The following is a 27966-nucleotide window of genomic DNA, read 5'->3' as shown; positions in this document are numbered from 1 at the left end:
ATTCAAGACATGGGCCAGGTTTCCTTCCAGTTCAGGCCTCTCCACATCCTTTGGCTGTGTTCCTTTTGGGGGAATATTGAGAAAAAACCCAACAACACAGCGTCTGTGCTTCCACTCAGCCAGCCAGTCACGCTCTGCAAGAGCACATGGCTTCCAAAAACATTTTAATGCACAGATTAAGAGTTTTTGTGACCCTAGGGGAAGCCAAGTAGCCCGTGCCTGCGGGAAGAGACCGACAACAGCCCTGCTCCATCCCACCCCTCGCGAGCCGTGGCAGGAAAAGCACTGGAAACCAGCTGCAGTGCAGAGACTCTCAGGTGTGACTGCCAGGGCAAAATCGGCCATTGCAGGGGGAGGTGAAGTGCACAGCAGGTACAGGGGGACAAAAGTGTACGGCTGGAAGCATCAGTGTTCATCAGCAAGGGAAGTTACTCAGGTGCAAGCTGGAAACAGCATTTCACATTACAGACCTGCCTCTGATCTGCCTTTTTTAATTCACCCCTTCACAAATTTTCTCCCCCCTTGAAGCTGGCAGATTGGGAGAAAGCTTTGAGGACACTAGCCTGGTGAAAAATACCACAGAAGGAATTCCTATACAGGAGTAAATTTAATAAAACCACCACCAATTGTTTACTTTAACATAGCTCTTGTTACAGAAATCATAAAAATGGACTCAAGTAGCTAACTCATTAGTTCTTTCCCCTTTTAATTGAAAAATACCCCACTGATTTCAACTTCTACTGCACTAGATGGAGTGTTAAATATTTGCCAGGACAGTATGCCCAGTAACTGAGCCCAAAACAAACACAAAGACAAGTCCATCATCTTTCCTTTTCAATGTTACGACTCATTATAATGTAAGTGAAACTTAAACAGCAAGGAACGGTCCATTGACAGATGAAAGGGGGAGGGAGAGGAGATCCACAGCCGAAATCTTTCCGTAAGTCTTTTGAGAAGTGGTGCAAGATACCCCTCCTTTTCCTGCCTCAGATTTAAAAATAAAACTCTACACACACATACCCCTCCTCTGGGTTCAGAGCGCATGTCCTGTGTGCATGGATGGGAACAGTCAAGTTGGATGTGGGCAGCTGGTAATCCAGGGCCAAAAAAATAATTAAAAAAAAAAATAAGGCAAAGCATCCTGAATCACAGTGTACACTGGGCGCTAACGCAATGCACACGGGGCCACCGAGCATCAGGAGCTGCACGGGACGGGACAGGTCCGGCGCCAGCAATGGATACACACACAAAACTGTGGAGGCCGTGGACATAAAGGAACTGCAGGAAGAGGAGAAACCCAACTTCTCTGGTAGAAGTCTTCAAAAAGAAAATATATATATATATTCACTACACCAGCACACACTTCCCCCACCCCATCCCAGGGAAAACAAAACAAAACAAAAATCAAACTGAAAGAAAATGCACAGCAAATAGACATAATCTTGAAGATTTTTAAAGAATAAATATTTTTTGTAATTAAACATTATGCAAACACGTGCCACGCTTGCTCTTTGTCCATGCATATGCGCTATATACAACTTTGAAAAATACTGTGTTGTCCTCTTTTTGTTTTAAAAGTCATATACAAAGGTTTTTTTTTTTCCTTGCTGTGTACCCCCCCCTCCTCCCCTCCCCAGGAGTCACCTTTACAATGAGCCAATCGACATTCATCTGTGTACTTGTGTGGCAGAGAGGAGGAGGGGGGCGCGAGAGCCATCCCCCCTTACCAAAGTACATCAAAATGGCTGGTTTGGACATGAAAAGCAGTGTCAAGAAACTGGTTTAAATTTCATCTGTACTACACACAGGAAAAGAAAGATAGAAAAGAAAAAGGAGTTTGCTTGGAGAATGAAGCTACGTTACAAGTTAAAGTTGGAGGGTTTTTTTTTTTTTTTTAGTGCGTCTGTCACACTCTTATTGGCCGCCTAGAATACTGTTGTACAATGGTTTATCTACCTTTTTTATTACAATATAATTTACTTAAATTTTCTGTTAACAAAACAGAATCCTGGTACTACAGACCAGCAGTGTAACAGGCTTAGCGCCTTGTGTGTGTTTTATTTGAATCGCATGAGCACTCTAGATGGTAAAGGTTTTAGAGTTCGTTTTATGCGGGGCCAGTCTCAGTCCTCAATGTACTCCCACAGGTCCTTCTCGTAGCCTTCATGCACGTGCTGCAACAAAACCCTTCGTCGACTCTCGCAGTATCTGCAGCAAAGAGGAACAGCACAGAACAGTCAGGTTAGGAACCACGGCTCATCCTCAGCAGCGAGCAATGCAAACCTACAGTAAATCTCTCTTCCAAAAGAGGAGATTCCCCCGAGAAGGAACTGTATTTGTAGCCCATTAACAGCGCTAATTAAGACTTCAGTTACTCCAGTCACTCAGCTCCAGGTCCCTGGCTGAAAAAACAACATGCAAATTCAGAGTTTCAGATGCAAAAGTATCCCTAAAGCCCCTACAGCTGAGAAACCTCCATTAGTAACTAAAAACAGAAGAAGCAGCGGCTGCAATTTGCAAAAGCTAGAGTGCAGGTTAGCAGCGACACCCGAAACATGACGAAGCTCTCCCCAAACGTGGGCTGGTGCCCGCTCACTAAGCCCTATCAAAACAACAAAAAACCTGGAGCTAGCTGGGCAAAACCTCGGAGCACTGACCCAGTTTTATTTCCCTCCAAAGTCCCCGTGGAGGTGGAAACGGTGAAACTGGCTAGAGGAAGGGTTATGGGTCTGGTTGGAGTGCAAGTTTTACCTCGCATCACAACTTCTGGTCTCATAGGGGCACTATGCCCTGCAAAGTCTTCCCACCTACGCTCATTTAAACAGCTGCAAATAAAACTGATCCCAGAGTTAGGTACAGTCCTACCAGGATCAATGATACTGAGGAAAAGTGATATCATGGGAACATATCAAAAGATGCCATGTTCATTTCAGGTGCATTAGCCAACTAAAAAAGATAAAAAGCAGAGAAACATTTAAAGTGTTCAGGTTCCAAGAGCAAATTATAAATAAGCAGCAAGCATTTCTGGATTAAACCCCTTCCAGCGGTGATGCCAAAGTCCACATCATCTTTAGGCACATGGGGGACAAGTCAAGTGTAAGTAACAGCTCCCAAGGGCCCAGGCACACCTGTGTAGCCAGTTCACAGTTCAGCAGCACCCAGCTCAGAGTGGTGTGCTGTAACATGAGAAACTGGAACGCAGGAGCCAACTGCCGAGTTACCAGTTCCTGCTGGGAACTGTGCGGTTCAGTTTCCAGGCACAGGCACCATCCGGGACAGCATCCGAGGGGCTATCGCAGCTGGGAACCTGGCTTGCTCAGCAGCAGCCAAACATTCCTCTGCTCGCTAAAGCGAGGTGCACAGGAGGAATCTCCCAGCAAGAGACCCGAGCAGAAAGAGATTCTTGATCACAAGGCATGCTAACAGGTACGCAGAAATTCCTCACCTTGACCTGCAGCCTTATGCTGCTACCATTCAGTACCTGATCAGACAGATTTATCTGAATAAAACTGTTCTGTCTCTTCTCATTGCTATCAGCTGTTGCAACAGAAATCATTGTACACAAAGTCCCATTGATTTTCTGAAGCACGTGACAGCTAGCATGCAGAGTTTCTGCTTTCCCAACTTCATTTATTCTGCTGGTGGTGGGGGATTTAATCCTGTTTTCCAGAAATGTCTTTGCAAGCTAAGAGCTCAAAACAGCTGAAACCAAATTAGCTAGGAGGTCAGTTCCTGCAATTTCCCCAGAGCTCTTTAAACCCACCTCGATAACATCCCTGGTCCCAGTCTTGCAGCAGTACACCCTAACCAGCACACAAAAAGCACCATGCAGGACATGATTAAGACATGACTGAACTAGATAATCAGGGACCTGTGCAGGCTTGATAGGTGCATACTTCTCTCCCAGAAACATGAAGGCAGGTTTTGGATACTATGTTTTCAGTTAATTCAGGCTATACTACATTTTAATTTCTTCTGGATAGCTGTTACGATCCCTAGAAGAGCATCCAGTTTCAGAGGACTTAAGCGAACAAGCAGCTGGAGCTGAGATACTAATATAACAGTGGTCTTAAAAAGTAAACTATGAAATGTCTCAAAAGAGAAGGTCTGGTAGTCTTGTCCAGTCCCAGCTGTGCTGCCAGACTACAGCAGAGTGGCCCACGGGCCCACCACAACTTAACAGCTACTTCCACTCCCCAGAGTCCCTTAGTCACTACGGCTCACCCTACTTTCGCTTCCTCCCCGCCACCCCCCAAGCTAGGCATAACAAATTTAGTGACTTTGGCAAAATGCCTCAAAAACTCAAGCCATAATCCTGTGACTCATCCACATTTACAGCTTTGTATTTTTCCACTGTGCAGAAGTGATTCCTCTGGGACTGTAAAAAGCACTGGCATTTGTGTCACCTGGACCCCGGTTCTTCTGCTCTCCTCCCCAAGTCAGCAGGTTGCTCTCTCCCTCTCCTTTTGGACAGCTTTTCTACACCCACTTTTTGCACACAGGGATGCAACAGATAAATAAAAGAGCTGATTGCTCTTATGGCCACTCATCCTAGGCCAAAGCTGTCAGCTGGGAACAACAAAGTCACTCCTTGTTCTTCTCTGGCCCTCACTACATAGCTCCTGTCTTGGTCCTGGCCATTCCCATGTGTTCCTCCTCTGCAGGAACAGCAGCATAGGAAAAAACATTGCTTTTAGTCACAATATTTTTCCATTAAGGGATTGAATCTTCTAGGTACTGCTCAGCACAGCAAATGCAAGGCAGGGTTTGGAACCTCTCCCTGCAGGCTGTCAACCTCCCCCGAGGGCCGGTCCCAGCAGAAGCACAAAAACATGCTGCCAACATCTGCATGAGGCCTTCACCGCCGATGATTTCAGAGGCTGGCACAGGACACCACTCCTGCTGCTGTTCTCAGCTGCCCAGGGATCAGCTGATTATCACAATGTATGGCAGAAGGCCAACAGGGACATGACTGCTACTACCTGTCACACAGGATGGCAATACAGGTACTGGGGCAGCTTTGAGATAAAGGAATATTCAAAAACAAACCTGTACTTATCCTGTACTTTCTGCTTTATGTCTTGCAGCGAATCTTGGGATATATCTCGCTCAAGGTACCCGGAAAGCACCTCTGTAGCATTCTCTAAGTCTGCTTGGTTATTCTGCAAAGAAAAAAGCAGAGTATTTTGGGGTGGAAGGAAAGGAAGAGATTTTTTTCTTCAATCTAACTGAAATCAGTACTGAAATAAAAAGCAGGATTAAACATATACTGTGTAATATACTAGTAACTTTCTCAGAGCATCAAGATTGAAAGAGCTGAAACTACTTCTTTCGATCAGAAGAGAATGTGCAGATCTACCAGCAAGTCTTATGTCTTCCATGATCTGCAATATCCTGGCAAGCCTAAAAAAAAAAAATCCTTTCCTTACTAGTGGTTCAGTGCAGTACAAGACAATTCATCTCCTATTCTGTCCGTCTATTCTGTCCCATGTCTATTTTTTTTTTTTGCCAGCACTGGCAAAGCCTCTACTGACTCCTGGTGCATCCACAGCAGTATCAGAGCACAGCTTTCACTAGCGCTCAGTAGTTCTTTGTGCTCTTTGCTGAGCATGCAGCAGAAGCATCCTGCTTAGGTTCTGCACAAAGGACTGTTTTGCATCATAAAGAGTCAATACAGTTTCACCTGCAAAGCAGATTGGACCTTTACATTTAGACTGTCAAGTGTAATTTTTCTGGTAGCGCCCTTGGAAAAAGGCCAACACCAGGGAATGGTAAAATGCCAGATTTAAGCTTTGAACTGGCAAAGGAGGCATTAAGACAGATCCTCAATCCCTTTCTTGTTTCAGAGGGCAGTAACTTGTAACTCTACTTCCTCCTCCAGCAAAGCATGCTACATGATGCCCAGCACAGCCTCTGACTTTTGCACAACAAATATTAAGACCAACTCACTTCTGTACAATTGAGGAAAACAGCTTTTCCAAGCATTATATCCCTATTTTGCTTCACATTGTAATCTGAACTCCTGACAACCATGTTTTCTCCTACCTCAAAGATAATAGACTGATTATTCTTTTTGAGGTAGAAGGCAAAGACGTAAGTGTACATGAGTGTGGCACGACACTGGCAGAGGACGTCGACTGCTTTCTTCAGGAACTGCACCTCGATCCATGACATGTTGTGCTGCTGCATCTCCTCCATTTTCTGCTTCACCTGAGCATAGAGCTTGTGCTCAAAGCGCAGGCTCTGCATGTGGTTCATATAGCGGTTGCAGTAGAACAGGTACCTCTGCAGGGCTGCTCTGGATCGCTGTGTTAATTCCCATTAGGGAAAAAGAAAACAAAGAGTTAAAACAAAGTAATGGCTGCAAGAGAAGTAAACCCTTCATAAGGCTCTTCCTGACCCTAAGAATGATCTTCCTCTCCAAAGGTGTTTCCTCTCCTCTCACGTTTGCCAGATTTAGATAGCGCCACTTTGTATGGCACTGTTAACCCTGACGTTGTGTGGAGAGAAGAGGCCAGACCCACAGCAGGTCACTGTTGTGTGGGGAACTTCCTAGCTCTGCTGTGGCATCCTCACTCTCAGCCTTTAAAGTAATTAGAATCACATTGCTAAAGCCTGATCAGTTTTGAATTTCAATCTCTCAATTCAAGTTACAGGACTTCAATGCTTCCAGTGTCATGACAAACAACAAGAAGCAGATTTTCCTCTTTTTTTTTTGGCTAATAAGGAATTCTAATTAAACAATTACTGTGCTTGTGTTAAGAGGGCAACCTTAGGATGCCTAAGCCACACTGATTATAGAGCAGGAGAAAGATCTGTGCTACATAGTACAAGAGAACCAAGGTACAGTAAATACACAGCCATTAATCTCATTTTCTTCTCACTGACAGATCAGCTGTAAAAAAAAAAAAAAAAAGACATGGGCATGTTTAAACTTGTGTGTTGTGACTGTACAAAGTAGCACATTTCAGCCACAGTCATCCCCGTCTGCAGGAGGAGTGGCTGCAGGAAACACTTTGATTCTTGGCTGTAACAGTACTTTGACAGAGATGCAGGAAACGGATTTCTGCAACCTGCAGCACACAGCAAGCAATCCCTCCCCATGAAAAAGGGTTTTGGCTCTATCCATATTCACAAAACAGTTTAGTGTAGCTGCAACTTCACTCACAATTTCTTCTCAGTCAAACCTTCAAGTGTAGTTACTGGAACAACTGAAGTCTATTCTGTTTACATTCAAAAAGGTCTGCTGTGTTTAAACACCTTAGGATTTGCATTGAGAGCTTCGCAGTAAAGAGCATTTTATGAAGGATGTGAGGACTGTTGTCTCAGACCCACAGCTTTATGATGACTTCATGTGAAGAGCTGCTATAAGACGGGGAAGGCAGCATGACAGATAACTGAGTTAACACATTCTTTAAACTGGGTTAAAGTGGCTTTGAACATTGGTTTGGTTTTTGTGGATTTTTTTTTTCTGGCACAAAGCAAGAATTCAAAGCTGCAGGGGAACTTAACTGTCTCTGGGATTTGTGCCAACATCCAGGAAATTCATCAGAGCTGATTTACAAGTTTACGGAAAGCCCGAAAGCACGCCAGAGTGTTGGTGATCTCCCTTATCACCACAAGTTATGGACTCACCTCCTGTGCATCCCTTGCTGCCTTTGCATCATCCTCATTGTAGCGATTACAGTTGTACCTGTAACAGGGACACCGATTCCTCAGATTTCAGTCCAAATCGATGCTGCTTGCATCACAGCTTCCTCGCTTTCCAGCAAGGCACGCTCCTGAACTCACCAGGCAGATCCATGGGGCTCCCAGGGGCCCAGACACACCCAGCAGAACTCCGCTTTGCAGTTCTGGTTCCGACAGACCATGTGGTTACAGCCCCCGTCCTTCTCGATGGTGACGTGGCATTTCGGACATTCCTGTTCACAGGACAGAGAACACCATTAGCAGGGAAAGCACAGAACCCACAACGGTCTCCGAAGTTAGGATTCCCATGGCAGGAAGAGATTGCATGTCAAGTGAAATGCATGATTTAATTCTTCCCTTTGATCACTGAGATCCTCGTCTGAGTCAGAGTTTAATGTATTTCCAAAATCAAAGTGGCTAGATAGCAGAAAATCCTGAAGAATAACACCTTTTACCTATGCTGCTATCGCAGTGGTACACTGGGTCAGTAATTTCATGACCTTCTCCAAAATTACAGTAATAGTGATTGTCTGTAACAGCCATAGGGAAGGCATCTCACTTTCCTCACCATCAAGTCTTTGGTCCACTTCAGCACTGAAAACTGGAAAAAGCCTAACAGTGAGCTGATATCATGCTGTTATCAATCCGAGACACCTGCAGTTGTAAAATGCCATACAGAAACTATCTGAAAAGATGCAGCAAGAATCTAACACGCTTCAAAGAAGCTTCTGTCAGCTAAAAAGACACTTCTCCTGGGGCACTTCCACATTTCCTGTCAGGTCCCTTTTTCCCCCCTTTACGTGACACCTCACTGAAGACTTTTCTACAAAAGCCCACATGGGGCTTTCTCTTTCAGATGTGAGACCTTTGACAAATATGAAGATATCAGAGCAGCACTGCACAGGGAAATCCTAGGGGAAGAGTTGTTTTTTTTTAAAGTAACACCAATATTCTCATACATCAGCAGCATACGACCACTTCCTAAAATAATACTCAACTCATATAGAACCTAAAAGATTATTTCCATGGTATCTCAATGAGGACACAAAACCAAGGATGCAAGAATAAGCTAAACTGTCTCTACGAACAAAGGAAGCCAGTCCAACTCTCCTCTGCTGCTTGTTCCTGTCCCTGTGGCACTTCTCTTGTGCTGGTACACAAAGCAGCTGCGTAACAGTTGGGCCAAGGAACACATCAGGTTAAAATCAAGCAGCAAGTACAGAGGAAAAAGCTCAAAAAATAAAACCAAAGCCATTTTATCCCAGTCGAGATCTTCAATTAAGTTCATCACAGCAATGCCAGCATTTATGAAGTTTTTGCAGAAGCCAGTTTTATCCACAAGGAAATAACAAATATATCCAAACAAGTAATGTATTCATGTAAAATCAGCTGCAGTTTTTGGGTCAGAAGAGTATAAAATCCACTACCCAGTTAGGAGCATGTCTTTACTGTTTGCTAACCAGAGGAGATACCAAGAACACTATTTCCTATTCTAGCATTCAGATAAACTCTCTATGAAGTAAGAAGCCAACATATAGTCTATAATTGCTACTTTTATATAGGACACAATCCAACGCATTCTGGTACATTGACTCCAAGTGTCCCAACTATTACTACATTTTCATACAAGTGTACCTATTTGTATTGTAAGAGACAGGAGAATTTGCACACTGAAGTACTCAGAAGATAGCTCCGCAAGTGCAAAAGGCCAACATGGCCCACACAACCAGCAACATTTTCCTGAGCCATTCCTCTGAAAGGAGAAGCTATAACAGCATTTGTTTGGAGAGCACTCCCCTTCTATTCAGCCAAGAAGGGCAGCGCTCCCATCCCATCACCAGGTCAAAACTGGGGCTTGGACTGAGTAAGAGGACAAAGCTCAGTTTCCAACCAAAAGACCAGGTTTGTTGTGTAAATAATAAGATTCCCCAGATTTGGAGAACTATTCCAGTAGTTTGACAAACGCTTCTTTCTGCAGTCACACTTCTCCCATCCTTGTGCTCTGTCAGTACACTACATGCTAGCTGGCTCCTTACTTGTTTTGGTTCAGGTTTTTTTTGGGCTGGTTGTTACTCTGATAGGTTCAAGCAGCAAACAAGCACATAGGGAGACTTCTCCAGCCCTGCTTTCCTCCCCATCACCTGTGTTTGTTCTACAAACAGAGTAACTGTACTACAAACAGAATAAATGAAGCAGAGTAGCTCCCTTGCAGGCTTTCTCACACCAGTCAGGGGGGACAACATCAAGACGTCCTATTGGGCTGTCCACAGGACAGATACGCAGCCACGTAAGCTTCAGTTCTCATTTCGTCAGTCAATGCACTTCTGTGAACTTGAGACAAAAATGGTCTCTCCTTTGAGCACGCTACCCAGTACTGTAGCTATTTTCCTTTCCCGTGAAGCCTTCCTCCCTCTTCCAACCCTGCATTTCAGGACTGGAACACCTCAGGAACCAGATTTAGGTTTATCCCACCAATATCCTTCACAACTATTAGCTCATTAGCCAGGGTGCACTTTGCACATACAAACAGTGGCACTGCACTCCTTATGTCATGACACAGCTCTTCTGTGACCCAAATGATCATCTTGGGGCACAGTGATGAATGGTATTTCAAGAGAAGATGGTAGTTGCAGAGTTGTGCAGTTTCTTCCAAATACATCTCATCTGATGAGATGCTGACGTCCATGTGCCTCGGTGGAAGATGCAGCTAATCCAAACGTAGCTAATCCAAACAGCAGCAGTGATCCCTCCTGCTTAGGAAAATCCCACAACTGGAAGTGGAGAGAAACAGTTCCCAGATGACTTGCCAAGCTGAAGAGGTGCGGTGGGCCATGCCCACACCACGAGGATGTAGGGCCATCCTCATCTGCAGCTAAGCTCAATTAACAGCACTAAAAATCTGCTCTCCTTTGAGGGTGAGACCAAGCTCTTCAGTGTCTCAGTACTGCACAGTGCTTGGGGCTTCTAGCCCTGTGATGCAAACTGGAACAAAGAGACCCTAACTACAGACCTTTTATTACAGGGAATGCCACCCTTCTCAACCCTTCATACACTCGTCAAGCAAAGCACAAGACAGATTACGCAGTAAGCTATACAGAAGCATGAAGCTGTGTAGAAGTCAAACATCACTAAAAATTAAGGAAAAGCTATGAGAAGAACATGCTAAAGAAATGCTGAACACTAGTGGAAAGAAAAAAGCAGCAACTACTCAAGCCACCAACGCAACAAGTGGAAGAGATTTATAGATTAAGGAGGATAGGGAAAAATCTTATTGAGTACTACGGCTACGCAACAACATAATATCCAGCAAATCAAATTACTAAAGCAGTAGATTATTCTTTGCGTTATCTGTCACACCATGATGCAGAAATGACCTCATTAACATTGGTCCATTCTAAACAATTTGGTGTTGTGCTTACTCACTGCACTTTGAAACAAAAGCCCAGGCAATCCTGGCAAAGGAGAACAATCTCTATTTTGTCATAAAAGGCGGTGCGTATATAAACCACCATAAACCTCAGCTGCTATTCTATGAATGGGAGATAAACAGAAACATATTCCGTATTTCAGGGCAGGTGAAACAGATTAGATTAGTCCTCTCCAGGACTCCCAGAGGCAACTGGTATACATCAGCCTCCCAGCCACATTCACAGAAATGCCTTCACCTATAACTCATTCTATTAAGTAAATAAATAAATAAATAAATATATATATATATATATATATATATCCTCAAACACCACAGGGATTTCTTGATGCATTTCAACACAATCCAAAACTGAACTTAATTATGGTTAGCACAAAATAGCACACCGTGACAACACCTAGATCATAAAGCAAAGCAGGACACTTCAAACATTTGCTCATTGAGAGGAAAAGATGGCACTTTGACATCTTAGGAAAGATGCTGTTCACAGCTCTGGCGTGAAACTGCGTTGGTGAGAAATGAAAGAGCAAAGTTCGCTGCTGGTGCCTGGGGAGGATCTAGCAGGCTGCTAGAATTTCCACGTGTTAGAACAAGAGTAGGACTTCCAGGAAGTACAGAGGGAGTGCATGTTGAGACATTTAAAAGTGACCTGAGAAGAAAGAGAACTGGGTTCAGGCCATTTTATCTCACTTACAGGAGAAAAACAGCCAGTAGCTGGTTTAGAGGAAGAAAATGTGCCTGTTTTATATCTCAGACATTCAAGCCCTGTCTAGCCCAGAAGACAATGAGATGGTGAGATGCCAGGAGCCAAAAGCGGCAAGGCAGGGGCATTCTTAGTATCAGATGAACAACTTTCATTAACACCAGTTTAACTTCAGTGAAAAAAAACCCAGTGCCTTGGGTGAAGACCAGCACCATTAGCACCTTTGTTCTTCTTTGTTTAGTATTCCAAGATGTAGAAAGACTAACAGCACTGAAACTCAGGTTTGAAATAAGTTTCCCCTCCTCCTTTTAGCCTCCTTTCAGACAGTTTTGATACGCCTTAAGAGACCAAAATAAATGCACAAACACAAGTTTTCTGTATTCCTTACCCCTTTGAAGGTCCACTTAAGGTAATTACCACATCTGTGCAATTTCTTTATTTCCAAAGCCACAGGAACCAAATAATAACTGAAACTTACCTAGTTTATTCAAGAAAGAAACTATTTAAGAACCAAATTTGTATAACAAACTGAGAAAGAAGGAAACATGCAACGCCTTGGACTATGCAACCTTTCTCTGCAAGAAGAATGAAAATTAAAGGCTTGATAAAGAACTTGTATTGGCTTATCTCAAATGTAAACGTATTTAGTTAGGCTGAACTCTTATGTGAAAGTAGCTTATTTTAAGTAAAAAGTCATCTACTCCAGCACACCCTCTGCTGCAAGGGCTGTATCTTTTGTTGAAAGAATTTAGCGCAGGTCTCCTAGCTGCAAATAAATGAATGCCAAAAAAAATTATATAGGAGACCACAAAACTCACTACTTAAATCTCCTTGTTTTTCATTCAGACCATTCTAAATAATTCATTAAAAAGGGCATCAAATCACTCCAGTTTGAATAGAAATGAATTCAGCTGGGTTTCACTCTTCTATTCACCGATACAATTGCCCAATTTTCCTTTTCTGGTCTGTCTCCCAGGGCAAACTGGAACAAATGTATCTCTCATTCTCCTGTCACAAAGGACTACACAGATTTCAAGCTCAGATTCCAGGAGGACTAGTATTTTTCTCTTATACCTTCATCTTGGTAAGACAGGTAGTTTCTTCCCTGAATGAAGATCACATGGGACAGGACTGCAGCTCCGCATCACATGTAGAAGACTTGAGAAAGCACTTTTCAAAAGCTAGAAACAGCAATGAAGACCACAGTAGCAATTAAATTGCTTGGAGAGTTGTTCCACTGAACATGGGAATTTTTTTTGCATCTGATGGTACCTGATCCGATTCCTTTCTAGGTTCTTCAAAACAAAGAAATTCAACAAAGAATTTGGGCTCTGACTTGCAGTCACTGAAGCAAATAGCCGTGAAGGCACAAGACATCCCTTCCCAAACACGACTGCCCTGTTTCCTGCTAGAAATAGCACAGAGAGAGTAAGGACAGATGTATGTGCACACCAACTGCGCAATCCCCATCCCAGTGTATTGCTACAACCTCACTTTATGTCAGGAAAGGATTTTACTTGGTTCTTCTCTGAACAGCAGCAGGACCATGTCGCCGTCAGACAGGCACTTGGGTTTCTCCATGCCTTTGGCCAAGGGCCAGCAAGCAATCCAGGCAAGAGGAGGCGGTAGCTGGCAGTCCTGCAGCTCTGGGCCAAACCAGCTCTCTGGAGGCTGCAAAGCTCTGATTGCACATGTTCCAGCAGCCAGCACGGCTCACACTCCATCATTATAGCAGTGTGAAATTACCACCTTCCACATCTCCGCTGCCCCCAAGAAGCCAGAGATCATTATGAGGGGTAGGTTATGTTTCCTGCCAACTTTCCCCTCAACTTATTCCAGCGTCTGTTCGGAGAGAGAAGAACTGTGATATTGTCCTTCAGTTAATTCAATTTATATGGATACCATAAGCCTCCAGGACAACTGATTTGCTGAAATGTCTGGTGTAGTTACCCTGATGTTATTTTTCTTTCTGTTGCTGCTGCACAGCCTGGGCTCCAAAGTATTTTCTTGCTGTAGAAGCATCTCATCTGGTATTAGATGAAGTAGCTTAGAGATATTCAAGGGCAACAGCTCTTCTGCTGCTGACATCAGACTATAGGAACTAACAGATAAGCTGGGTGGATGCCAGCATGGCTTGGCCACACTCATTTCCCCTCCTCACCATTCTCTGGATGGGTGCTTCCCACAGGAAAAAAAAAAAAAAAAAAAAGGAAAACTTCATACTCTGGCCATTCAACACTATTTCTGTCAGTCGGAGCTATGCTTTAAATATCAGCCCAACCGCTAGCACGGCTCCTACCTGACAAAGTCTAGATCCTGGTTTTAAAGAAAAAGAAGAGAAAAAAAAAATCTTTACAATATTTCTATTTATACATAAGTCTTTGAACATGCAAGCTGCAGAAAGTGTCACCTTCCTGTTTGAAAAAAAAAAAAAAAAAAAGTAACTTCCTATTTCCAGTAGCCAGCATTAGTGGCACATTATTCATCTTTGGTCTACATAATACATATACACATGTATCATTTCACCCTTTTTAATGGTCACAAAATCCAGTAAGGGAAAGCTTAACATTTGATCATAGCAAAACCCAGCAAGGAGAGCTCAGATTCTTCTCTCTAGCAGACACGCCAAGGCTTGGGCTGGAAGAAGATCGGGAACCCTAAGGCCATGACCAAGATCACATCCCCAATGGGCAGTAGCAGCTCCTTATCTGGCTCCCAAGGGCAAAATAGGGCTGCGGTCATTCTGACGTCCCAAATATTTTATACTTAAGGCTAAAAGCTGCTTACACTCAGTCCTTTCCAAGCTATTTGGCTACTCTTTCTCAGGTTTAACACAATACCTGAAGACCAAGCAAACTCTGAACAAATTTCATTCAGTTCTTGAGCCACAATATATCTTTGAACCCGCTCTCTTCAGAATAAGCCAAGCTCACTTTATTGAGCAGTGTTCAGCTCCCAAGCAGGGACCACACAAGTCTCAGCTCACAAAATAGAAAGAAGCAGCCGAGAATGCACAATTTCAGCCTAATTTTAACTGTGCCTTTCAGCGTGATGGGTGTTTCTGCTTTCACCATAACGCAACATTCCTGTTCAATGAAAAACACACAGCCAGCCCCAGAAAGAAGCAGCACTGCTGCAAACAATACCATTAACCAGTTACACAACAGAGCTAAGAAAACAAAGCAGCCATTTCTTCATACCCTCCCCACCTTCTTCCACCCTCCTGGCTCTGCAGTCCTGAGGCCCAATCTGCTCCCAATCCCCTGATGGTATCTGCTGCTATTGTTTTCTTGCCACCATGCCAATCTTTGTTTTAATTCATCTCAAACTGACCAAATGCTGAAGTTTCAAGCAAAGTTGAGCTAGCTGGAAGGAAGATATTTACATAATAACATCTTAACAGCTGTTCTGCCAGTCTCTATCTGGAACCCTACCCAGCGGAAATGAATAACTCCTCAAGAGGCCAGCCCAGGGGATTTAAAGGCAGATGTAAATTATCACAGCCAAATCAAGCCACGGGTGGTGTTAACATGTTTCACATGCTTGGAGTGAGACACAGATTTGCTATGGGAAACCATCAGTGCCAGACAGGAGCCTAAAGACTTAAAATTTTATCTTCCTTTCTGTCTCCAATTAACTCTTTTTTACAAGAGCAAACTGCATTTAACCTGAAGAACTCACCTGATTCGAGACAGTAACAGCTATTTGCCCTTCAAACAAGAGGACGTCAGTGTATTGTGGATTTTAAGGCTTGCTCTTAGCTAATGATATGCAACAGAAAAAATAATCCTAGTACAGAGGAATTAGGCTGTCACTCTCCATCTGATAAATCTATATAAAATATAAGAAAAACCCTCACCTTTGTGTTTGCTGCAATCCAATTAGAAGTTTCACTGTCATCATCACACTTCTTAATCCATTTCTTTAACCACTGTGAGAAAAACGAAGAAAGAAGAGCTACATTTAAACAGAGAAACTGCAAATGTTCCTAAAACAATTGCTCAGGAATGCTAGCATGCTTCAGAAATATTACATGAACGTATTGGTAAGGAACACACAAGCACATGGGAATATTGGGGGGAGGGTGTTGGTGCTGGAAAGCAGTGCAGAGAGCACTTTAGTTGCAGTTATTTCCTGCAGCACCATCCTGATCCAGCAAGCACGATCACTCAGCACACAAACATTTCAGCAATGAGCTTGTAGTTCTTAAGTTCAATCAACACAAACCTCACGAGACTAAAATAATGACATTTAAACAGTGATCTGCCAAAACTGCAGTCAAATCCTCTGTAATGCCCAGCTTCACATCAAGCCAAGTTTTTCCTTAGGCTTGTAATGCCTGCTCATGTCCCGACTGTCTATGTTTTGTTGTTTGGTTTTTTTTTGTTTTTTTTTGTTTTTTTTTTTTTTAAAAAACAACCTACTGAGAACATGGCTTTATCAAACGCATGCAAATAACAAAAGCAAAAGACTCCTTGCACCTGTCAGAACCAACTGACCACATCAAGCCTGGAAAGACCAGCTAAACCATACTAAACCTTTGGTGAGGTTTCCCTCCCCTCTCCCCAGGTAAGTTTTTTTGTGTTTGTCATCAGGAATGCAGACTGCTCTGTTCATAAGGCCTGAAACACGGGTGTCCATGAGTTCTGCATGGGCCAGAAGATCTGAGGCTTGATTACAGCTTTCGACAGCTCCGTGAACAGTTCTAGAGTTCACTGCATGGCAGCAGGTCTCAGGACCAAATGAATTCCTTTATTACAACAAATTACAAGCCTACTGAAGCACCAAACACCTACAGAAATACCTGGTACAGGAATGCTCACTGTGAAGTGAGGTGTTAACTCCTGGAACACCTTGATTCCTCTTCAGAGGTTCACAGCTCTAACAGCCTCCTCCTCCAGACATTTCCCCATCTGCCTGAGGTACTGTTCACAAAGCCAAACTCTGAGGCATCCTAAAGGCCTCAAATCTAGTATGATTTCACCGATTCTTCTCATGCTATGATCTAAACAGGTGAACTACTATGCTCCTTGATGTGAACAGTCAAAGCTTATGCTTCATTTCTATGGGTCCTGTACATATGTTGACTTTAAACTTCAAGTCATGCATTTAGAAAAGAACTCTGATCTGCTTACCTTGCATTTAACAGGATCATGCCAGTTTTCACCACAGTTAAAGCTGTAAGTGAAAGAAAGGAGAAATAAGCAAATAAAGTAGACTATCATACTTCTGTGTAACTAGGTTAATAGGATAGGAGTTTTATTTTGGGTTCCTCTGATGAAATACCAAAGCTGGTCCTAAGGAAACTTTATACATGTCAAAAAAACCCCCACCCTCAATGACCATTTCAGAGCACTATGTATCTCAATCCATTTTGATTCTCTACAGTGCCTGCAGTCAAAAACCTCACTTAATCCAAAACCACTCACTTAATCCGAAACCAATAGTTGGCTTACCATTTGAAGCCAACCCCATGCTTCTCTCATCATCTAAACCACATGAAGACTTACAGAATACTGATACACTTCTAAAGTGGTAAGCATAAAGCAACATCAATGCCTTTTACTTGATTGTTCTTACCAAAACTGACGTCCACAGTTGCAGCGAACAGGTTTAGCATCAGGATATTGGACTTTAACAACGTGGTGGCAATCTGGGGCAGGACACCATTTTAACAGTCTATTACACTACAAAATAAAGCAAAAAATCATCACAGAAAAAGGTTGCTGCACAAGGACTCTACCTGCCCTTCAACCCTTTCAATCACGAGCTTCAGTGACACTCCTTCCTGTCTTAGCAGTCCTCTGTAATAAGAGCGCTGTCTCCTCAATCTAAGCATTTAGTTTCTTTCTACCAAAAAGAAAGCAGGAATACAACAGTCAACTCTTCACTGTCAAAAGGCCTCTTAGCAAAGATGGAAAGCGTAAACACTTCAGATGACCTCCCAGCTCACCTAGAGAAAATATTTGAAGAATATGAAGCTATGAAGCTTTCCACTGAAAAAAGCATCTGTCAAGTTGCTTGCAACTATCCATCTCTGTTCCTTCACTGCAACAGCCTTTCTCAAACTGCTCACAAGCCATGCACACTAGCTTTTTTTACAAGCATCGCTTTCTATCAGCCCTTGAACACTATCTCATCACCTGTTCCTGCAGTACTGCAGCCAGATATGGGTCCGCACTGCTAGACTTCCAGAATCAAATAATAGTTTCAGTTGGAAGGGACCTTTAAAGGTCATCTAGTCCAACCCCCCTGCAAGGAGCAGGGATATCTTTCCACAGTCTTTCAGTCTGCAACATGTGCTTAGCTCCAGTGTTGCACTAAAAACAAAAACCATCACTTCGAACAGGGAGTTACTGGGATCAAGCTTTCACAACTTACATACTGGGCTCTACAGTGAACCTGAACATGTTGGGAAACTGGGACAGTGGAAAATCTACTCAAGCACCTTTCTCTAAGTATATTTTGATTTTGAGGTTGCAAAGCTATTAGTATTTTGCTAAAAGCAATTTTGTAGCTTTATTTCGAATGACAAATGCTTAAGGCATGTTCTTGTTGAACAATAATGTTTCCTGGTTTTCAATCTGCAATATCTGAGCTAACATTCAAAAACTATAAATATTAAGTATACCTCAGAACCTATATATTGAACAGCTCTTGCGTTCTTTTTATCTACAGCTGCCTGCTATATCTCTAGGTCTTTTGTCCTGTAGATTTTAAAAATATTTTCCTACAACTACAATTGTAACTAAATGGGCTATAAAATAACTCCTGCAAAACCTGTAACTTTGTTGTCAGACTTGATTAGAGACCACGCAAAAAAAAAAAATCTACTCTACAGTTATAAACAAGTCTCACTTCTTTGGCTGAGTACATATGTGAGATAAAAACAACCCAGAAGCCATTAAAAATTTAAAATAACTCACCTCTACAAAACTATTGGTTATTAAATGCTGGTACTTTAATTTAACCTTGGAATCTGTGATCAGACGCCTGTGGAAAGGGAAGAAACAAAAAGTATTGTAGTAGTAACCTCATTTTTCCATACATAGACAGTAAATTAAGACAGAAAAAAGTTTTGATTGCTTCTCCTACACTTGTAAATATTTTTCTGTACTTACCTGTTCTCTATTAATTTGTTAGATCATTTATTACATTGTTATGAAAAGTACAAGTATTGTATTTAACTTCTAATACTAGCTTCTAGAATCACACAGAAAGCTCACAAACTTCAAAAGAACTGAAGCTCTTGGTGTGGGGATTTTTATTTAAAAACACCTTCCCAAAGAGCCCAAGAAACAGAGCAAACTATTCCATTAGTCCGTTTATGTTAAACACGCATATTTTGTGGCAAATACCTTCAAAAAGCTCCAGAACAACTGTTGTGTGGTTGCTAACTTTGGCAGATCTAACGTTATCTGGGTTTCAGAGGAATGCTACGGCTTCAGTTAACAAGTTAACGTGGTTTTAATTTATTTATCACAAAAACAAAGTTGATTTAAATTCAGCAACATAGAGGGTATACACAACATTGACTAACTTTAAATTAAGTCAGCTAAGAAGCAGGAGTGCAGAAGGAAAAGAAAAAAAGCGTGGTGACCACTTTTCTCCTGGACACACTGACCCAGTTGTCATTTGCAGACTGCCCAGTCCAGATACATTCAAAATAATTTAATTATGTATTGCTGAGCACTTTTATGCATGTCCTCCAGTTATTATTAAAGTATCTTCTGCATATGTCTAAATATAAAGCTGGATCAATATTTTGCAGTATTTCTGTTTTAAATCATACTGTAGAACACGGTTTTATACAGACCATATCACATATAAATATTGAAATTAACAGATTATCCATTTCAGGTTGCAGTCAAAAATCAAGCGTACTCCTGCATGTTATCATGCCAACATTCATTAAAGAGCAGCGAATGTGACAATGTGACGCTGCATAAATCCTAGACCTTAGCAGTCTGGGGAGCTCCTCACCAAATGACACACTGGTTATTACATAAACATAGAACATGGCAGCCAAATTCCCAGTGCTAAAAAAAACCAAAACCAGCTGACAAAGCATCTCATCAGGCCCATGTCCATGGCAAGTCTACAGTTTTGGAGTGAAACTTACTGAAGAATGAAAAAACAATTTTAACTTATAATATGAATTGTAAATCTCACTTTCTTACCCCATACCTAAGCTTCTAGGCATAATAAATGTCACTTAAAGAATTTATTATATGTATGTATTAGGAACTGGAATTTAAATTAAGAGTAATGCTGTGCCCGAACAGAGCACATGGAGTTCATAATCTGCTGGTTTTGCTTAGCAAACTGCCTGTGTTCACTCCATGTTAGCAACCTCGCCCGCTCTGGGTTCAACAGCGCTTCCGCAGCACCACTCAGGTCAAGACCTTCAAGAACTTTGCTCTGAATGTTACTGGCTTTTGACATACAATGGAATGAAACCAGAAAAATTAAGAGATTAAAACCATTCCCACTACCCATGAACGATCCTTTGGGGTCCATTCCTCTGTGACCCAAGCTATAAGAGAAGTAAGCTGGAAAAGCAAACTGCTTGCAAAAAACTTATCCCTTCATCTCTTCTGGCAGCTAAGTTCAGGACTACACACTGACATGTTTTCAGAACAATCTCAGAAATTCCCCCAAAGATGGCAGCAATCCTTTGTAGGACCGTTATTTTTATACTTTTGTTCCATTTTGATAATGCAACCTCCTCAAATACATAAACCAGTGGAATTCGCAAAATGCACATCACATCCCCCTCCCAAAGGAAGTACTTCAAGACCATACAACATTCTGACCTGACACAGCAGCAGGGGTATTCACCACTATGCAAAGGAAGATAAAAATGAGACAGTGCTCCATATGACTTCCATATGGGAACCCCAAACCCACACATTCCACCAAGTGGGTTGATTTTCAGAGGTTACTGCCAGACTGCTGCCACCCACAAGCAGCAGCCGTTAGACACACCAGTAATAAAGGCAGCTTGCCTTGCTTATTAATGAAACCAACAACTTAGCATGTAGGTTAAAGTAATTACCAGCCTGCATTAGCAAGGGTGAACAAGGGATAGAAACAGATTACCTTGAGCCAGTTTGAAGGTCTTGAAAGAGCTGAAAGGGACCCTCTCTTCAAGCTTCCTACTTAAGCTCAACAGCAACATGGCAAACCAGACAATAAACTGGCTAAATACTCTCAAACCCAGGAAAGTCATCCATCCAAATGGCTGAATTTGGACTTGTATGTAGAAATTCAACCTGAAGATGTACTGTCATGTCAAGGGTAAGTACTGAGAAGGGAGCAAATGAATGACTTGGCCCACCTACTCTGATTTTCTGATGGACAAAGAAACTGATGTGTCTATTCACTGCACATTAATCTTAGGTTCCTATAGCCTGGAAAACTAGAGCTGGAGGCCTTGTAAAAAGGAAAAAAAAATTGAGGACATGGGACATTTACTAAGAATTCTGCAGTTGTCCTTCTTCACTTTTAAAGGAAAGCATTAGGCTTTTGCAAAAAAATGCACCTCCCTCCCTGAGACATGCCAGGTGTCCCCATAAGATCAGGGAAAGATGGGTTTTTACATTCACAAAACATTTATAGCTCTGCTTGGACAAAGAACTTGTTTGCTTTACCACCTAGGTGCCATTTTACTATCACAGGCCCCAGTTATCTCTGCCATTTCTAGGCAAGGGGTACTCTTCCAGCACATGGTGTGAGTTGAAGACCGCATAGATTCAGCCCAGTGCCATGGTTTTCTAGGCTACAAAAGCCATGAAGTGAAATGTAACGATAGTCAGACTACTAATATCAAGCAATAGCAACAGAAACCATAGCAACAGAAGTCAGCATTGCTTTCCTCTTCTTCCATCCTTTCCTTGCTACTGCTACCACCATGGCCTCCAACGATTTCAGCTAATCTACTTTACATGCACTATTTGAACTGCTTATTCGAACTGTTGCAATCAAGAAAACGCTCAAGACATTTCCTGCCGAGAGTGTACAACACCACAAGTTCTGACTCCAGTAAACAAAAATCTCAAATCACTCAAGATATTAGGCCAACTTCAGTTCAGTTTCCACCCACTGAACCCTTCAAGCCACCCCTCAACAGGGCATGAAAACATTTCAGCTACTTCCACTTCTATCCAGCCTACACTTCATGACTAACAGAGCCACTAATGCAGAGGGATACGGGAAAAATCACTAGTCTGAAAGCAACTGATACAAAACCCAGCAAATTAATATCAATGAGTGAGTCATACTTCAGGAAGGAAGGAATAAGGTAACAGAATAAGCTGCTGTTTAGATGCTTTTTAGCACAAAGAATCAAAATGAACTTAATCAAGGTTCAGAATTACGAAGGATCTTACTCATGCAGTAACATCACCCAATATAAAAGACAAGGAAGCTCATTAAATTCACTGCTCCACCGTGTATGAGCAGTCATCCTACAGCTGGACAACTTAATAAGAGAAGTGACACAGGCTGACATACCAGCTTAATCAAATCTTATGTTTGAGGGTCAACTGCTTTCTATTAGAGGGCATAAAACACACCCTACATAGGACTTCTTTCCTCTGACTCAACATATTAACTATAGCTATAGGACTTGGTGAACCAGTGGGTTGACCTAGGGAGGAAGTCCTAAATTCCTTCATAAATCAAAGGAAACAAAATGCACGAAGCAGTTAAACAGGGTTTGGAAGGACTGCCTGGTGTTTATCCTGCTGTCACGCTGACCAAATTGGTCAAGGAGTCTTTCCTCCAAGTACTGTGGCATGGGTTTTTCAGACCTGAATACAAAGATAAAGAGACGTACTGGGATCAAAATAAACAGTTCAAGACCAACCTCTCTATGTTGCATTAAAGCTTCTATGCAGTTTTTTTATAAGTCAGTTCATTTGAATAGCACACGGGTAATAAAATGGAAAAAAGAGAAAAGCCAAGAGGTAGCAACCCAGCATACTTACATAACTGTATTGTCATCGACTAAGATATCACAGCCATGAGCAGGGCATGAAATGGTCTGAAAAAAACAAAGGTCGTAAAAGGAACAGTATTTATTCTATACAAAGAATTTCAAGGCAACAGACTTCACTACGACCCATAGCAAAAACAGTCCACTAGCTCTATCATCATGCCCCAGAGAAGTGCCACTGTGCACAGCACAATTCCTCCCACCCCGAACAGACACACGCACCAACTCCATGTACTTCCCTTCAGCTTCACCTGGTTTTGGGTGGGGTTTTTTGTTTTGTGTGGGTTTTTGTGCTTTTGTTTTGGTTTGGGGTTTTTTGTTGTTGTTGTTTGTTTTTTACTTTAGTGGGGAAGAATTCTCCCCTTTCTTTCCCCACCCTCTCCAACACGCAGAATTTCCAGAAATAAGTCATGGGGTGGGTGAGCTGACATTTTACCTGTCCCATGCCTTCCTCCATTATTTTGGTAGTTAAATATTCACTCCAGCACTGCATACAGAACTTGTGTCCACACTCTAGGCCAGTAAAGTACTGCAATGACAAAGAATACAAAACATTGGATCATTTTATCACATGGATTCACTCGATCATTTCACCCTTCTTGGTGTTATGTAGTCTATCACATCTCTCATCCCCCACATCAAGCTTGAGACACTATTTATTTTGCACCATCACCACTACAGAACATTGCCAATGCAGTCACGCTTTCATCCCCAATCCTAACAGCAAGGAAAAGTGTGGTGTGGCTGACATTTCCATCCTGCCTGTTCATTTAAATTGATCCTTGTTTTAGGAGCATATACAGGGCATAGCATGGCTCTCCTCTGTTTTATTCTTGCAAATTAGTAAAATAAAGGCAACATCACCAAACAAGTCACAGTTATAAGAGAATATGAAGTCTTCTTTCTTCCTATTTTTTCCACTTGGCTTGCTAGCACGAGTGCTGCCCAGAAGTCCCACAATACGCACACCAGCTATGCACAGGCACTAATTTAGCTCCCTCTTGTACAGGAAACAGTAAGTGATCAGCAAGCAATCTGCACTACTGGGTGAGCACTAGACAGAAATAAAAAAGAATTGTGTGCATTTATGCTTTTAACATGTGTACATAAAGTTTGACAACTTCCCCCTGAAACCCAGATGCTCATCAGATGAAGACATGAAAGATCCTAATTGGCAGGTGTAAATTACTGAATAAAATTCAATGATTAGCCATTGCAGACAGCAACAAGGACAACTTCATCAGTGTATGCATCATCTACACAGAGTATGTCAGATACCATCTGGGACTGAATGGTTACACAAGGGATAAAGAAGCAAAAACTGGTGAGGAAAGACTGAAAATAAGTTACTTTTCTCAGCCCATCTTAAAGTTATTTTATACCCAGAGCCAGAGGCAAGGACAAACTATATCTAAAACAGTACACTCATACCACTATGCGGGTTACTGTTTGATGGCTTAGCTTTTCAAACTATCTTATTCTCAGCCAATAAGATAAAACAAGAGCTCCACCCTGAGATACCATCAACTTGCACGAAACTCCACAAATGAAAGAAACCTGGTATCCTCTGCAGAACAGTCTGAAACAGCAGCAGGATGCTGTTACATAAGAAAAAGGACAAGAGCCCGTTTAAAGAAAACAACATTCTTCCAAAACTGCTGCCTTGACCATGAGAGACTCAATATTGCCACAGCCACATGGTCCATTTTGTTCATCTGACACTGGCGTATTAGCTAGGTTATGCTCATCTTTTCATGGTACAGCACCTGGATTCCACAGGGAAGGTGCTTGTTAGCATGTTCTTCCCACAGCCTCGCCATTTTCTGATTCATGCTAGTCTGGCACTCCTGCCATCAACGGAGGCACAGGTTTGAACCTGAGGCTTGGAAATGTGCTGTGATGCTGCAGCTAGCAGGCTCAACTGCCCGTTGTTCCAACAGCCCTGCCAGAGAGCACTTACCACCAGCAACAGTACAATGGTTAAATCTGACCTGACCAGCCAGCGAGGAGAGAAGTGAGCTGAGCATCTGACTGTTCAAAGAAAAAAAACAGAGATACCCACCCTGACCTTTGCTTTCTTTGGAACAAAAACCAGAGTGGTGTCCTGTCAGCACCACAGCTCAAGGAGAGAGATGGTACACAACTACGGGGTCAAGATATACCAACTCCAAGACTGAAAAAAAAAAAAAACCACCCACAAAAAAAAAACAACTTCCAGTTTTTGAACTGTTACTGAGCCAGCTACAAGGTATCTGACACTCCACAGATGGTGCTGTGGCCAAGTGACACCCCCTGGAGATGCAGCGTTATGGGAGAAAAGCCCCAACATCTGTAACTTTTGGGATGCCAACAGCATGCAACCAACCTGAAGATGGTACTGATTTTTTCCAGTGTTAAGGCTTCTTGACATATGATGGGAAGCAAGCACAGACAAAGGGATCATCCCTTAATGAACCTAGATATTCCTGCAGCAAGCAAGCACAAGGAAGCACTACAGAACATAGGTAAGCACACATCTTCATTTAAGACTCATTTCAGTTATTTCAGGCAGCGAAAAGCTCGGGTAAGTGCCCACGTAAAAGGCAGTCACCACACTTTCTCCCAGGCTGCAAAGAATTCAGAGTATCTTTCAACTAATTTCTTTATTTTGAGGGAGTTCCCAATTATTTTTGGCTAAGCTGACAGCATACAGCAGGGGAGCAAGCAAAAAGGCCAACATAAAACCACTAAGTGCAAGAGGCAACTGACTTCTGAAATAGCACGTTATCACAGCGGAGAGCTCTACTTTCACCCTATCTCTACTCATCACCTACTTTTCTTGTGACAGCAGGTGCTAGCAGCAGCACGCTGCCATTCGATACCTGTCCCTGCTCTTCGGGTAGCATCAAACTGATCAAAGAAGGGATCAGCTGCTCCAAGATGTGTTTACGATGACAGCCTCACTCAGGCTTTCTTTACTTTCAGCAGTTACGATAGCACCAACAGACTAAGGAATCTGGGTGTCCTTAGAATACGCAGTTCGGACAACAGCCCAGTGTCTCTCCCAGCTGCCTCCCTCTCAAATGAGACCTGATGATACAAGAGAGGCAGTGGGCAAAGCCATGTGACTCTCTCGAGTCCCGTCTTCACCAACAAGGGTTTGACCTGAAATAACTACTGAGACTTAACACAAGTTGATGGGGACCCAGAGGGACTGGAAATATCTCCCTTAAGTTTTCAAATCATCAGGGTGCAGGCTGCCACAAGAGCATCAAACACCTCATTTTGTAGGTGCTTCCCAAGCCTCAAATCACAATTCTCTGGAGATGACTGAAGAGCTATAAAGACTCTGTATTTGCCCTTAGAGGAGCTTTAAAAGGCAGACAAATATTGCCTGCAATGACCCCAAGAGCAGGTGAATATTCAAGACACATTCCTATAATAGCTGTACATTGTAAAATTTCTTAACAGGTGCTACTCCAAACTTCCAGCTTTCTATAGGCTGAAAGGGGCTCTCAGAAAAACAAACAAAAAAAACCCCCCAGCTTTTCTGGATAAAAAAAAAAGCTGACCATTGCAAGAAGATTTAAAAGTTGAGATTTCAGGTTAGGTATTGAACATAACTTATCCAAAACAGCTTCAAAACAGATTTGAAATCAGGTGGCCTACAGTCACCTTAGACACTACAGTCTTTTAAAGAGGAAATCAAAGTATTCGTTTTCCTATATGCTCCAAATTTTATGTATGGCAAAGAAGCAGAGAGAGGTTCCCCTGTTGTTTCTTGACTTAACATTCACAATTTAGAGACACCTCTGCTCACCTGCAACATCTCACTGTTCCAGCTAAGAAACTGCTCTTCTAACAACTGAGCTACTACTATTTTTGATGCGCTATTCAAACCACAAAACCAAGAAGTATTAGCCTGCTTTGTGCAGTTCCTTCCAGTAGCCAGAAAGCTGCTTCCCTGGAAGGACACGTACCCCAGCCAGAGGAAAGGCCTGTCAGTTGCAAGTGCTGGGCATATTCTTCCCACCCAGCAACTACATTAAAAAAAAAAAAAAAAAAAAAAAGAGAATATATTAACAATATGAACTCTAAATCTGAAGTTTACAAGAGGACCTTTTCTGGAGATGGACATTAAGATGCTAAAGATGTCTCCTCCCATTTTCCCCCCCTCAATCCTCCTATTTTCATTTAAAATGTTGCATAGCCTAAAATCAAAATCATTTCCTTGCTACCTTATGTGGGAAGTCTGCACTGATTAAATAATAAGATTTTAGCAGAGGGTAGAGGGTCAAACAAATTTCTCAAGCTTGTCTTTTTCACAGCACTTCTTCATACAAGGCAAGCAACAATTCTCCTTGCAGCTATTCTCTAAAAAGGAAGTCAGTGCACACAAGGCTTAAAAGGAGATGCACGAAGTCTTGTGGTTACTGGCTCAAGAGCAATAGTGACTGGAACACTGAGAATCTCAGCTGCCTGAAACTGGGCTTTGCTGCTCTGCCTGCTCCAGAGCAAGGAAGAGGCTTGCAGCCAGCCTACAGCAGCAAGGGTACTTTATACAAGGCTACTCATAAAATCCAAAGCTCATAATGGTTTCCATTCTTGCTGAAAAGCAAGCTCATAAAACACACCCAGAGCAAGAGGGGAAGCCTTATGTAAGGGCTGCTTTGCTCTTTAAAGGTCAGACAGTGCTTTGGAGGGTCAGGACAGCTCCACCAGGAACAGCAGGGTCCAATAAAGGAAGAATTCCTCACATATGGCAGCACCCTGCCTTTCAGCAAAGCCACAGGTACGACCCATGTTTGAGCTTCTCCACTGATCTCATTTTCTTCCAGGATCTCCCATCATCACCTCCTGCCCCTGGAAAGTCACAGCAAGTTCCTTGCCTGTACAAAACAGCAGAAGCCTGGACCTCTGATTAGTGTATCGGGAAGTTTAGTATTTGCGAATAGCTACAAAAAAAAAAAAAAAAAAAAAAAAGCAGCACTACCACTAATCTTACCACAAAGTAGAGGACTAGTTTAGAGCCCCAGCAAGCACTTCTACCCTTAATTTCTACTTTATTTTACTTCTACTCAGTTTTATTCCAGGCTTTCGAGCTTGACTATTTTGCATCATTATTTACTACTTTTATAAACTGTTTCCTGTCTTGTTACTCTATTTAAG

General features: G+C 42.4%; 1 protein-coding gene and 1 long non-coding RNA gene across 4 annotated transcripts in view; both read right to left on the bottom strand.

Annotated features, from left to right (window-relative positions):
* Positions 1-1437: 1437 nt before the first annotated feature.
* The window catches only part of ARIH1 (ariadne RBR E3 ubiquitin protein ligase 1), a 61595-nt gene continuing 35066 nt past the window's right edge, over positions 1438-27966 (bottom strand). Inside the window, exons 4-14 of one of the 3 annotated variants that reach the window (XM_086757513.1) lie at positions 23255-23347; positions 22811-22866; positions 18746-18812; positions 17400-17506; positions 16955-16997; positions 15679-15750; positions 7792-7922; positions 7636-7693; positions 6046-6306; positions 5050-5162; positions 1438-2208 (exon numbers count right to left, since the gene is read on the bottom strand). In XM_086757513.1, coding sequence (XP_086613639.1) covers positions 2124-2208; positions 5050-5162; positions 6046-6306; positions 7636-7693; positions 7792-7922; positions 15679-15750; positions 16955-16997; positions 17400-17506; positions 18746-18812; positions 22811-22866; positions 23255-23347 — 1086 coding nt within the window. In that variant the 3' untranslated portion in view covers positions 1438-2123. The other 2 variants (XM_086757512.1, XM_086757514.1) reach the window with 2 other exon arrangements.
* Positions 11429-15671, bottom strand: LOC147599291 (uncharacterized). The gene is made up of 3 exons (XR_015259930.1): positions 13770-15671; positions 13092-13661; positions 11429-13000 (listed from the first exon to the last, which is right to left on the bottom strand). It is a non-coding gene; the product is annotated as an uncharacterized LOC147599291 (long non-coding RNA).

Source organism: Chlamydotis macqueenii, chromosome 12 (genome assembly GCF_036417535.1).
Source record: "Chlamydotis macqueenii isolate bChlMac1 chromosome 12, bChlMac1.mat, whole genome shotgun sequence".
Taxonomy (NCBI): Eukaryota; Metazoa; Chordata; class Aves; order Otidiformes; family Otididae; genus Chlamydotis; species Chlamydotis macqueenii.
The sequence above is the reverse complement of the archived record's forward strand: the minus strand, read 5'-3'. Positions and strand labels throughout refer to the sequence as shown.